Source organism: Lissotriton vulgaris, chromosome 9 (assembly GCF_964263255.1).
Source record: "Lissotriton vulgaris chromosome 9, aLisVul1.2, whole genome shotgun sequence".
In the NCBI taxonomy this organism is placed as follows: domain Eukaryota; kingdom Metazoa; phylum Chordata; class Amphibia; order Caudata; family Salamandridae; genus Lissotriton; species Lissotriton vulgaris.
Genome location: NC_141697.1, coordinates 825,030,885 through 825,045,730, shown reverse-complemented (window position 1 = coordinate 825,045,730; position 14,846 = coordinate 825,030,885). Strand labels below are relative to the sequence as shown.

At 40.2% G+C, this 14,846-nt stretch overlaps 1 protein-coding gene across 1 annotated transcript in view; it reads right to left on the bottom strand.

Annotated features, from left to right (window-relative positions):
- The window catches only part of TOP6BL (TOP6B like initiator of meiotic double strand breaks), a 2,408,555-nt gene that overhangs the window by 788,210 nt on the left and 1,605,499 nt on the right, over nt 1-14,846 (bottom strand). Inside the window, exon 11 of the mRNA XM_086939520.1 lies at nt 3,126-3,269. Within this exon, the coding sequence (XP_086795646.1) occupies nt 3,126-3,269 (144 nt within the window). The remainder of the gene's footprint in view (nt 1-3,125; nt 3,270-14,846) is intronic.

Genomic DNA, 14,846 nt, shown 5'->3' with positions numbered 1-14,846 from the left:
CTGACATCTGCTCTAGCTACCCTTGTTTTCTATAGCACCAAGACGCCCAAAGACATAAGTTGCTCTATTTAAATTATATTCATTCATTCATGCTACACACAATAAAGGGCATGTGGTTAAGTACTTGGTCAATAGGTTCATTAACTCGCTAAAACATATTTGCATGCCGGTGCATTACAAATTCTACATGCCATAACACAAAATATTTAATGTCAACCTTATATATTTATACATTTCCAGCCTCAGTCCAGTATGATCCCTAATACTGCCACCTTCGAAGATAGCACTACTTTGTTTTTATTAAATTCTAATCTTTGGAAGTCTGCAAAGTGGGGACTGCCTCTATAAACAAAGTTATTTCACATGCACCGCAGTGAGGCTTTCCAACGCAATGCATTCCTAAACGTATTCCTATCGCAGTGGGGTAAATGTGCCTTGGTCAATTGAACAGCTCCAAATTTAGCAGTGATTGAGGACAAGGTGTTTCTCCATATGTAAAATATATGACCACATAAAAAATAAAAACGTTTTACTGTGCAAATGCACTTTCCCATTCCATTTACGCACGATTAAAGGTTTTCCGTGTACATTTACAGATGCGTAAATGATTATTGATGAGCCAACGATAAATTCACAAGGACCTCCACGATGACTCCTGGGAATCTTTGACTATCACAGACTCCTTGAAGAAGTCTAGGTATCCTTTGTGAATTTAGTTACAGTAGGACATTAACAGAAAATCTTGTGTAAACCACTTTCTTTCTCTGTAGAATACTATGAAGCACCGAATAGCAATGAGTCTAGAACAGAGTGAATTCTTTAAGACCCTCAAGCATTCAGAAGAGTCTGGGTTTTCAAAATGCGGTCCATGTTGGGTAAGAGACCCTGGTGGCAGCGCAACGTCATGTTTTATATTTCTGAATTTAACAGATTGTATTGTTAGTATTAGGTCATCCTACGGGTGTAAAATTACATTTGTGCATTCATCGGTTAATGCTTGTTAGTCCTACACTTGTCAGGCAATGCAAAAGTTGGTTCACCAGTACAATCTAAGTAATCTGGCACCAGAAATGTATGGTGCTAGCATTTGCTGACAATGTCGCGGTCATAACATCCGATCCAGAATCTGCACTATGTGAAATTGAGAACCTGACTCGCGAATTTGGTATTGTGTCAGGCTATAAACTCAATATACAGAAGACACAGGTCATATGTTCAACAGGATTATGCACTAATGATAGCCGGGTAACCCCGGAGGCCAAATACTTGGGCATCAAAATTAGATTATCACTTCAACAGTTAATTACGGTGAATTGGGCAGATACATTACAATCGGTTAGAAGTCAACTAGAGAAAACAGAATGCTTACACTTGTCACTAGTTGGGAGACGTAACGTTTTAAAAATGACCATATTACCAAAAGTGTTATATTATTTCCGGGCAATACCATTGGAGATACCTATACTACAATTGAGAAAATTACAATCTATAACTGATCGATTCCTATGGGGCTGGAAATCAGCGCGGAGAGCGTCCAAATGACATTACCAATCTTAAGGGGTGGATGGGGTGTTCCAAATTTTGCTCTATATTACTTGGCATGTTTTATGCAAAATATTAAATATTTTGCAATTGGCGGAACACCACCTACATTTGAAAGCCCAGATATCTTCTCTCTCTTACTTGGCCCACAATCTAGGCAAATGCTGCTTCGCTTTTTGGAACCCAGTTATTATAAAAGAACTAGGTTCAAACTAATATTCTCAGCCTTCAAAGGATGGCAGTCTATTCGGAAGTCTATTTCACTGGGACCTATTGATTTCTATACCCCTTGCAATTCTATAGAATTGCTCCCATCAATATTTAGGGATCGTACTATGTGTATATGGCGGGAAAAAGGCATATTAGATATAGGCAATCTGGCTCAAGACGGTATAATTGCTTCATTTCAGGAGCTAAAGGATATATATAGTATTCCACAACACGACTTTTTTAAGTATCTGCAAATCCGCAATTTTATTTTGAAACATCCAAATGCGTTACCGCTTTCCCATAATAACTTTATTGAAATACTTAAGAAACCATCACGTATAGGGACTATATATAATTATTTGCTTAATTTACAGCCCGATGATATCGAATAGCAGGAATCTAGATGGTCTATAAGATTAGGTACACCGGAAGTGTCTTTTCAAGAAACAATGTTAACAGCCGATAAAATTATGTTATCTGCCAATCTATTCTCACAGCATTACAAAACTTTATTTAATCTCTATCACACACCATTTAAAATGTTAAAGTGGGGTAATGCCAATAACGGGAAATGCTACAGATGCCAATCTGATTTGGCAGATATTGTACATATTTTTTCAGACTGCCCCATATTAAAACCTTTTTTTGTATCCATCGAAAAATTCTTAGCTCATATTACAAAGTCTGATGTATCAATTACAAGAGAGATGATTATTTTTGGTTTATCAAATGATAATAATCTGTTTTTAGGTTATCAGAAAAATAAATATGTTATTTTTATGGCTATGGCTGTAGCTCGCCTATGTATATGTTCCATGTGGTTGAAGCCTGAAGCACCTACATATGAAATGTGGCGAGCAAAGTTTTATAATATCTTTTATTTAGAATTCAATCTGTATCGAATCAAATCAGTTAGGAAAATGCAAAAGGGGTACAAAATATGGCAGGTAATGATAGACCATCTGGATCCCTAAAAACTACCATTTCTTTTGGTTAAAATTTGATAACTTGTTGTGTTGATTATATCCTTCATTTTCCTATATTAAGATTGCTCCTTGTCTGTGTTCCGTATATTCATTTATATGTAACCATCTAAGTTAAATATATGCACCATTAACTTTTGCTGTGATGATATGCCAATGTTGCTTTGAGACAATGGTCTTATATGTATTTTTGTTTATATGGCTTTGAACTGAACTAATGAAAAAATGTAAAAAATAAAATAAAATAAAAAATGTATGTTTCTGACAGTTACCAGGCCAAAGCTTATGAAAATACCTTTAAACAGGTCTGCCCATTTAACTGAGGTAAAGCCCTGCTGAAAATTAATATTTCCTATACAAAGCAGTAAAAAAAAAATGTTTTAAACTTACCAATTGAATCCAAAATCTCAGACTGAAATCTATCAGAATAATCCACAAACAGAAATAGGAGTATAGTCTGTTGCACTACGTCGAGATCATCATGTTGCCCAGTTACAGGCCCGCCTATGTATTTTATATCAGGAGTTACTACATCTGGAGAAAAAAACAAATGTGTTACTGATGGAGCAGATTTCATCAGCAGTCAGTCATTGTGTATTTTCGTGCTTCAGACAGACTGCATTTTAAATTGACACGTACATTTTGGTGCAAGTTAAAAACATGGCACTTGAAAAATATGAAAGTGAGGCCTAGTCAGTCTGAAATGCTTGTACTGAATTAACATGTGTTTTTGCAGTGTAGAGAAAAGTGGCCTTCTTAGCTTTGAAGATTAATAGAATGTGTTTCTCTCTTCCCAGCTCATTCTTGTAATCTAAATTCACTATTTCTGCTTAAGAGACTTTGGCTTGTTGCATATTTTGACAAACATATTTAGTTTAAAACACCTCTTTTTATAATGTGTGTGAATTAACAAATGCACCAAACATTACACATGGGGCTAAATGCTTTTTTGCATGAAATGCTATCTAAAACATTAAATCATGTTGCCCTGTGCACTGTATTAACTGTGTGCGCTGTATTAACTGTGTGCGCTTTTAAAATTTACACTAAAGCATAAAAATGCTATGTTGTACATTGCACATTTTTTGCATGTTGTACATAACCAATCATAAAAGCTGCTTTAAAATAATAGCTTGGCCAGGTAAACATTTATAAGAGGTATTAGCATGTGGGAGGGAAACATAATAAGCTGATTTACATGAAATTAATATTCTTTTGTGTTTGTTTTATTTTTGGGGGTAAAGAAAATATGGCTGCCTGTGAATCCAGCAAGGCTATGACTTGCATTAAAGAGAAGAGAGCATGCGCGGACTGTGCCAGCTTTCCTCATGACAAGGAGGAGTCAAGGCCACTGGGAACTGCATATTTTTGTGATTGTGCCAATGTACCAGTTAACTAAAGTATCCTTCTAGCCTACCCTGTGAAAGGAAGGAAGAGGAAAAGATAGAACATTTTTTCCTAGTAAATGTTGCTAAACATATAAAATGTATTCATCATTTGCGCTTCTTTTGTTAAAACTGGTATGCTCTAGAATTTTCAATGAGTCAGGATAGTGAGACCTCATGCCATTGTGACTGACCAATCAAGTACAAGCTTTTGTGAAGATGAAACATTTTTGTGTAGTCTGCCAAGAATTAGAATATAAATAATGACCTCTTTGGAGGCGTGGTTGGCCTTTTAGTTCATTTTGGCTTTGGCTTAGGCTCTGCTTCATTCATATGGGTTAGGTATGAGAAACGTCGCAGGAGATTGCTGAGGGTAGAGATTGCGTCCGAGGACAGGGGAGGGGTTCCCTTGCTAATGTTTTTTTCAGAGTCCTTGCACGTTATGTCATATTTTTAACACCAGGCCACATTCCTTTAAGGTCTGGTGAAGGAGGGGGTGCTTTCAAGGAGCAGCTCCTATCAGAGTGGCAGAGATGCAGAGAGCAGCAACAGATAGAAAGGCTTTTTTAGATTTAGATGCTAAACTTTAAGTTTACGCTTTGACTAATTAATTAGGTCTGAAAAGATTTATTTGTCTTATGCATTTATTTCTCTTAATGGGAGATTTTTGCAAACTATTTCATTATTGATTAGCGTTGCAAGACTATTTTTCTTAGACACTCTTTAAGAGTTTTGACTGATATTTTGGGCCACATTTTTCTTTTCTACATGTGATGCTTATATGCAGACTGTAATATGTTCTGTATTATTGCTATATTCCCTGTTTTTCAAATTCTGTAACCTCGTTGATATTTTACTAATGAATAAAGGGTCAGAGAAAAAAAAGTTACTTTTGACTAGAAAATAAAACCCTTTAAAATACTCAACAACTCTCTTCATTGGCCTAAATAATAATTGCATTTTTGACTGTTCATGTTTATTTAAAGTCTCCTGAAGGTAATACATGGTGTCAAGGGCCCAACACCTTTTCAGCAGTAAATAGAGGTAGCATGAGGGTTTTGCATTGAGAAATTACCAGAAGAAATTACAGTTGCATCAGTTTGACTTATATTTACTTCACTGAAATGAAGTTATTTTCACAACAAATAAGCAGGACTCCACTTAATATTTAACATTCGCATATTGCTTCACTATAAAGACATTCACAAATGATCTGCAGGCCTAACTGATGTTTAAACATTGAGTCATAACGAATGCACTTGTATAGGTTAGTCAGTTGAAATGAAGACCGAATTACAACAATATATATATGTATTTATATATTACAGGGACAGTATAGTTAGGAAACAACATTAAAAACATTAGAAATTCACTGAAAAAAAAGATTACAGGGACTTCTAGTTAGAAAATAGAAGAACAATACCTTAGAAATTCACTGAAAAAAACAAAGGTTACCGAGACGTTATAGCTAGGCTCACATTTCACTTGAACAAGACCAGTGAAATTCAGCAGTTACAGTTAACTGGGCTAACTATAACTTATGGCTCCCGCAATGCGCTGCTTATGACTTCCCATATTACAGTACTCATGACAAGCTCAGCTAACTATAACTGCTGAATTTCACTGGTTTTGTTTGAGAGAAATGTGAGCCTACCTATACTCCAGCCGGATCCTTGCCTGCTACGGGCTCCAACATTGCTGTTGTGTGCAAGGAGCTCCAAGAAATGTTGCTCCCTGTGTTCAAAAACAATATTTTCATCTCTTTCCATGCCCGCATGTCTGCAAGCAAGAAAAAAGGTGCAACCTATGCTTACAGCAAGCAGGAACACTTTGACAACTCATGCTTGCTGGTGCCGGAGTTTTTCTTTTAATTGGCGGAAGCTGTCAAGGCTCTCCCCAACCAAAAGCAAACAGCTATGTCTCGAGGGTGGGCACCCTGGGGCATATTAAAACCAAAGCCCAGGGGAGGTGGTGGTCCCTGGGCTCAAAGAGCCATAGGAGGGGGGCCCATGCGCCCCTATTTTGTATTATTTAATGCCCATATGCTCCTGGGACCTGGCCCACCTGGGGCTATCATGTAAACAAATGCGGTGGCCATGCTTGTGCTTTTTTTATTCTTTGCCACAGATTCAGGACTCTGTTGTGATTTTGTAGTAAAAATCTACAAAAAGTCCTTTTGGGACCCCAGGACCAGGACTAAGGGGTTAGGATATACCTACCATGCCTCCTTTTTTAGGTTTCACCTACGGAGCACGCATGCGCTGCATAGGAGGATGATGTAATCAGAAAGAAGTTGGATACTTCAAGATGGATTATTCAAGTTACTTTATTTAAGATAAGTTGTTATGATAAAAGATAGGAAAACCCCATCAGGAGCAGCTGTCCTGCTGCTCAGCCCTCACCCAACTGACATTCACAAACCACTAGCATTCCACCCATCCAACATTCCACAACACATGCATTCTAGCTGAGCAGCAGGAAGACATAAGATACAACATATCTCCCTTTGTTGGGGAATTTAAAAGAGTCAAATAAAACATTGACAACATGTCTAGTACAATTGATCAGTAAATTAAAGACAATACGGCTAGTACATATGGTCTTTGCATTCAATAAATTTTAAACACTGCACAAAAAAAAATTTGCAATATAATCAATATACGATAGACTGCCTCATACCTCGCATCACAACCAGTGACACGACCATCAAACTGACACAAGAAGATACATCCTGTCACTTCCCATACTGATACATACTGAAACGTAATATAACACCTCGTCTCGCACACTACATCTGAGCAGGGTGCCACGTGGCTTCCTGAAATAAACAACTATCCTACATCTTACGTCCATATGCCACAAATCATACCAGTTGGCCAGACCAGTACAACAAGCAAGACACACAGGAACAAATCTTAACACCCTATATATCAGGAAACAATGTGTACACCTCAGACACTGACCACGTGCACACCTCAGACACAGAACAAGCACTCACATAACTCATTCATGTGCCGGGAAACAACGTGCACACCTCGAACACCGTACAAGCACTCACATAACTCATTCATGCGCCAGGAACAACGTGCACACCACAGACACAGAACAAGCACTCACATAACTCATTCATGCGCCAGGAACAACGTGCACACCACAGACACGGAACAAGCACTCACATAACTCATTCATGCGCGAGGAAACAACGTGCACACCTCAGACCAAGAACAAGCACTCACATAACTCATTCAAGTGCCGGGAAACAACGTGCACACCTCAGACACAGAACACACACTCACATAACTCATTCATGCGCCAGGAACAACGTGCACGCCACAGACACAGAACAAGCACGCACATAACTCATTCATGCACCAGGAAACAATATGCACACCTCAGACCAAGAACAAGCACTCACATAACTCATTCAAGCGCCGGGAAACAACGTGCACACCTCAGACACAGAACAAGCACTCACATAACTCATTCATGCGCCAGGAACAACGTGCACACCTCAGACACTGACCACGTGCACACCTCAGACACAGAACAAGCACTCACATAACTCATTCATGCGCCAGGAAACCATGTGCACACCTCGAACACAGAACAAGCACTCACATAACTCATTCATGCGCCAGGAAACAACGTGCACACCCCAGACACAGAACAAGCACTCACATAACTCGTTCATGCACCGGGAAACAACATGCACACCTCAGACACTGAACAAGCACTCACATAACTCATTCATGCGCCAGGAACAACGTGCACACCTCAGACACTGACCACGTGCACACCTCAGACACAGAACAAGCACTCACATAACTCGTTCATGCGCCAAGAAACAACGTGCACACCTCGAACACAGAACAAGCGCTCACATAACTCGTTCTTGTGCCACATAACACTACACAAAACCTAATAATGAGCGGCCACATACAGGATAACCAACCCTTAAACAACACCTGTTTTGGGAAAGCTCTAGATAACTTAATCGCCTACAACCAAATTTCGGGTGACCACATACCATATAGTCACCTCATACACGAGCTCATGAGTGACCTAACAAGCGTTGCATCCCAGGTTTTTAAACATTGTCCTCCAAACGGTCACACGGACCCGCTTCCAATACTGCAACCTTTGGCTTGTAACATTTTCTGCTGGGCTGGTAATACCATTCACTTTCCCTTTTTTAATTTTCAACCTGGCTCTTAACCTTCTAAATGGACACTGTTGGGAACGCGCTGCCGATATCCACCGAGCAATGTTCCACACAGATGTAAGTCATGTTGTTGACATCCTTTGCCATTTTTGTAAAATACTTTGCGTAATCCGTTTACACTCTTGCAATTTTAATTCCAGTACCTGGTATACATCAAAGAGCTGCGGCATTCTCTTCAAACCTCATCTTAATAGCACTATGTCGACATTTCTATGTTTTCCATTTCCAAAATGGATGCACGCAAACAACGTCGTGCCGGCTGGTCCACGGCACGTACCTGCATCAAAAACGCCGCTCATTAGACTTTCATGTATAGAGTGACGTGTCGTCACACGGGAAGACCCCGAAGGTAAGCCAGTTCACGTTTCGGCTGTCTCGTGCAAAGCATTTTCAAAAATAAACTGTAAACTTTAGCTCGCCATGAACCCAATTTAAAAAAATGAACGTATAACTTGTATTTTTCCTATCTTTTTACACTGCCTTTAAAACTCCTCAAAGTACTCAGCCCCGTCACAACAACATAGAGACAGGTCTCCTTTTACCAATCCGTAGGGTACACATCACGGGGATTAACATCCCTTCAAATGTACAACGGATAACTGCCATCACATTTTGAGCACACCACACCGAGGCTCGATTCTTGCCCCCAAACTGCAACCAAACCATAGATCGGCTTGTAATTACCGCTTGATTACGCTAATGAAAATGTCACTCCAAATTTACTCCGTGGCTCGATCTTTGCTCCCAAACAATATTCTCAGTACACTGCAGCTGGCAACTAACGCTGACAGATCACGCAGACCTTGGTTAAATGTCATCATATACATTGCTGCGAGGCTCGATTTACTGCCCCCGAACCACATAGGAATGACACAGCAACAGGTATTAAGCCAGAACTTTACTCCGAGGCTCGATTTAGTACCCCCGAACCACAAATGAATGACACAGCAGCTGTTATTATGCCACTACTTTACACCAGGCTCGATTTACTGCCCCCTAACACAAATAAACTACACTCTGATGGATCTGGCAAACCTGGGTTTCAGGGCGATATCCGGGTCACTGATGGGGTTTGATTGCCAGACAGCGTTCCACACACACTTTAAATCACTGTTTACCTCGAGATTTCCTTTGTTTCGATTTTCTGTACTTATCATGTTTCCTTTCCCTTCAAGCTTGAGCTTCTCTTCTCGTTTTCTTAACAGTACTCCTTAGCTTTTCATTTCTTTTAATTTGCACGCATGGATTCTTCATCAAAAAATCGCCAAATGATGTAATCAGAAAGAAGTTGGATACTTCAAGATGGATTATTCAAGTTACTTTATTTAAGATAAGTTGTTATGATAAAAGATAGAAAAACCCCATCAGGAGCAGCTGTCCTGCTGCTCAGCCCTCACCCAACTGACATTCACAAAGCACTAGCATTCCACCCATCCATTATTCCACAACACATGCATTCTAGCTAAACAGCAGGAAGACATAAGATACAACAGGGGACCTTTAGCCGTCGTTCTGCTCTTTTTGGAAGCACATACTCATGCTTGTGGCGGCCTCCACCTTGTGGAAGCGAGCAGGGGCGTGCCACAAGCATGAATATGTGCTTCCAAAAAGAGCAGACTGACATTACATTTATTTTTTTAAAGTAAAAGGAAGAGGGCCGAGAGCCTGACCCACTTGGGCTGGTTTTGGCCCCGGGGACCAAATGTTCTGGGGCCTGGCCTCAATTTTCCCCGGGGCCTGGGGGATCTGAGAGGCCCTCTGTATCAAAAATGAAAAGCTCTTGTGCGAAGACCCCCTATTCCATTGCAATTAGCCCTGGGGAGGTCGCAGTCCCTGGGGCTGCAGTGGGGCCATGCGAGCCCACACAAGTTTATTATTGTTAACCCCTCACATAGTTTTTAAACATACCCCCGGGGATTTGGCCCACCCAGGATCTCTTTCAAAAGATGTGCGGGAGCCTGCACATCTTTTTAAAAACAATTTGCAGCATATTCACAGATTCACCTGCAATTTGTGGCAAAATTACAAAAAAATGCTTTTATCCTCCGTTTGGGTCAGTGGAACCCCTCAACCGTATCTGGGGGTCAGGACATTCTTACCCTGTCCCCTTTTCTTTATTTTTCATTTTTTTTTGTGGGTCTCGGCTTCAAGCTGAGTCCCAAGATGGCTGCCACCACTCCCTGGTTAAAGTGTTGGCATCCATTTCAATTTAGGTAGGATGGCAAGTCCACTGCAAGGACTGGTGCTCCCAGATATCTATATTTTTTAAACTTAAATATCTTTGAAACTACTGAACTGATCACAAAAAGTACGCTTTCTTGACATAACATGGGCGAAACGAGTTTTGGGAGCCCCTTCTTTTTCGACCCCAGCTTGATGGATCACCCCAAAACTTTCAACACAGCAGTTCAACCAAGAAGAGAAAGTTCTTTGAAAATGTAATGAAGATTTGTCTATTGACGCCAAACTTATTGGGAAAAAACACTTTTCCTATGGAAACTTTGGTCCTAACTGTAATTACGTACTGGTGACCTCCAGTAGTATATATATATTCACAAAAAAAACAAAGGTTACAGGGACATTATATTTAGGTTCAGATTGTACACACACACAATCATAGCAATTCAGCAATTGTAGTTAGAGTTATCTCTAGTAACTATAACTTGTGCCTTAAGGTAAAAAAAACATTGAAATTCCCCCGTTATAGTTAGTTCAGCTAACTATAACTCGTGCGCCCGCAATGCACTGCTGATGATGTCACATATTACATCACTCAAGACATGGTCAGTGACATCACTCATGACATCTCAAATGACATCACTGATGACATCACTGATGACATCATCCAGTGAATGTGTGTCTTTCTGAAAAAATAAATATATTTCATATATGTATATCTAAAGGTCGATGGAAGAAAAAAAGGGGAAATAGGTGTCTAAATGGATGTTTTGTTTGTAAAAAATGATTGCATAACTGTCTTATTAAGTGTATCTTAGTGAATACATGCATTAACGAGTAATGTTTAAATATTTAAATATCTGTATCAGTGTCTCACTTTGTGTATAAGTGGCTGTATGGATTGGTGAGTAGCTACATGAGTGTGTATATGGGTTATTAGTTTGTTTTTTGAGTATCAATATGAGTGTCTGTATGGTTCAGTGGGGGATATTACTTAGCGTATAGATGCATGAATGAGTGACTCACTGTTTGTATGTTTTTTGAAGACAGCATGTGTGCAGGACTGTATGGGTGGATGAGTGTGTGTATGGGTATGTTAATGAGTGAATGACTGTCTTAATAGTGTCTTTATGAGTAAGTACATATGTGTTAAACTAGTATATGTGAGTATTGATGTATATAAGTGAGTATATGTGAGAGTGAGAGATTGGAAGAGTTCCTGTATAAATAAGTATGTTTTTCTATAAGTAATTGTTTAAGAGAGTAAGTATGTATACGTTTCTGTAGAAGTAAGTGTAGTGGTGTGTGTATAGCTGTATATGCAAGTAAACGGATGTTTGATTGTTTATTTGCATGTGTGAGTATGTGTGTGAGTAACTCTATGGATGAGTATCGATGTGTAACAGGATGTATAGGTGTATGAGTACATATGATGAGTGAGTACATGTATGAGCGACTATATAGAACTGTTGGTGAATGAGTGGATATGTAAGTAGATTTTGGAATTACTGAATAGGTTGTTGTAACTGGTATTGGTATCTCCATTGTTTTGAAATTTTTAGCTTCTATTTTTGAATGTGTGTATCAAAGGTTATATTATGCTGAGAGGAGGACTGCCACTCTTTCACAAGGATAAAGTCATCAGTGATGTCATCAGTGATGTCATTTGAGATGTCATCAGTGATGTCATGAGAGATGTCACTGATCATGTCATGAGTGATGTAATATGTGACGTCATCAACAGTGCATTGCAGTCGCGCGAGTTATAGTTAGCTGAACTAACTATAACGGGGGAATTTCAATGGTTTTGTATGAGTGAAATGTCCAGCTAACTATAACATGTGTGAAACCTATGGTTTTTTCAGTTAATTTCTAAGGTTTTTTAAATGCTAATTCCTAACTATAAAGTGGCTGAAACCAATGTTTTTTTCAGTGAATTTCAAAGGTTTTGTAAATGATAATTTTTAAATGTATTAATTGTTACTTTTTTATACTAATTTAGTACATTGTTTTAAAGTATTTATTTTTAGATATTTTATTTTTTAAATTACATTACATATTTTTAATATAAATTGAAAAAACAAGTTTTTTAAAATATTGAAATTGTTATATATTTTTTTTATTTTAGATTTTTTTTATTTATACATATTTTACATAGCAGGCAATGATATCATATGGAAGGAAATTCAAGTTACTGGTAAGTTCAGTTAAATTTACTTTTCAGGAATAGTAGTGAGCTGAAAGATGCAGCACTGAGGTCTCTCCAGATAACAGGTGAGTAAATAGGAATTCGTAGTTCGGCTGATTTTTGAGGAGTTTTTTTAGGTTCCAAAACTCCACATTAAGAAAAATGTCCAAGTGAAACCAGTCAATGTTAGCCTATGGAAGGAAATTCAAGTTACTGTAAGTATGGTTAGAATTACTTTTCAGGATCAGTAGTGGGCTGAAAGATGCAGCACTGAGGTCTCTCCTGATAACAAGTGAGTAAATCGGAATTCATAGTTCGGCTGATTTTAGAGGAATTTTTTAAAGTTCCAAAACTCCACACTTAGAAATATTTCCAAGTGAAACCAGTCAATGTTAGCCTATGGAAGGACATTCAAGTTACTGTAAGTATGGTTAGAATTACTTTTCAGGAGCAGTAGTGGGCTGAAAGATGCAGCACTGAGGTCTCTCCTGATTATAGGTGAGTAAATCTAAATTTGTAGTGGCTGATTTTAGAGGAATATTTCGCTCAATAGTGAAGGAAGGGGGCAGGGCCTGAGGTGACATGTGTGCAAACACGCCCTGTGCCAACTAGCCCACCAGGTACCTCCAGTATGCGCCAGGGAGCTGTGTTGCAGAGAAGTGTTCAAAGGGCACGTCCCCTTTTCACAACTCTCTGCAGCGCAGCTCTATGGCGCTTACTGGAGGTACCTGTTGGACTATTTGGCCCCTAGGGGACCTCCGGATTAAAAAGGAATTAATTCCCCAACTTAAAACGCGCCACAGGGTATGTTTGCACACATATCTCCTCAAGCCCCACCCCCTACCTTCACCACTGTGCAAACACGCCCAGTAGCGCGTTCTAAATTGGGGGATTAAGTCCTCTTGCATACTGGGGGTCCATGGGTGCCAGCTAGCCCACCATGAACCTCCAGTAGGCGCCAGGGGGATGCGTTGCAGAGAGGTGTAAAAAGGGGCGTGGCCTCATTACACCTCTCTGCAACGCAGCCCCCTGATGCCTTTGCAGAGGGGGAACTAATTCCCCTTGCATACTTGGGGTCCCTGGGGGCCAACTAGCCCACCAGACCGCTGGGATGTGGGGTGCCGCAGGGCTCCTCGTTGAGCCCTACGCTTTTTAATGCATATATGAGGCCACTGGCTGGGATTGTTCGTCCGCATGGTATTAACATCATTACCTATGCGGATGATACTCAGCTAGTGGTCTCCCTTGTGCAAGGAAACAACTGCCAACCACAAACCAACCTAGCGACGTGCTTGGAGGAGGTCAAGAGCTGGATGACCATGTCTTGCCTGAAACTCAAAGATGATAAAACGGAGCTCATGCTCCTAGGCCCCGCAGCCCCCACTACCTTGGAGCTGTTATGGCCTCTGAGCATGGGTGCTCCTCCCACTCCCAGAGATAACATAAAAAGCCTGGGAGTGTGGTTGGACAAATCGTTGACTTTTAATACCCAGGCAACCAAGGTATCTGCGGTCTTTTTTGGCCTCCTTAGGACGATCGAAAAAATCCTTCCTCTTCTCCCCTTTGAGGCCAAGCAGATAGTGATTCAAGGCCTAATTCAATCTCGCCTTGACTTCAGCAACTCCCTGTACCTCGGGGCCCCGGAGTACAGCTTGCAAAAACTACAGCGGACACAAAATTGTGCAGCCCGCACTTTGCTGGGACTCCCACGCAGAACCTCGATAAGGCATGGCCTAAGGACTCTTCACTGGCTTCCCGTCAAGGATAGAATAAAGTTTAAGACACTCTGTATTGCCCACCAAGCCTTTTGGAAGACTGGCCCAGAAATTAATCATGCCCTGATTCTTCCCTATCAGCCTAATAAATCTCTCCGCTCATCAAATGCCTTTTTGGCAAAAGTCCCTAGGATCCACAGAGCTAGATCAGGAGGCCGCTCTTTTGCCTACAACGCTTCCAGACTGTGGAACACTCTTCCATGTCATCTGAGAAGCAACTCCAATTTGGCGAGTTTTCGTAAACAGCTCAAGACCTTCTTGTTTAACTAATTCAGATCCTTCCTGGATCGTCTCTCTGGAAGACACTGTTCTGGTTTTAGCGCCTGGACGCCTCAGGGCAACTGTTGCGCTTTACAAAACTGC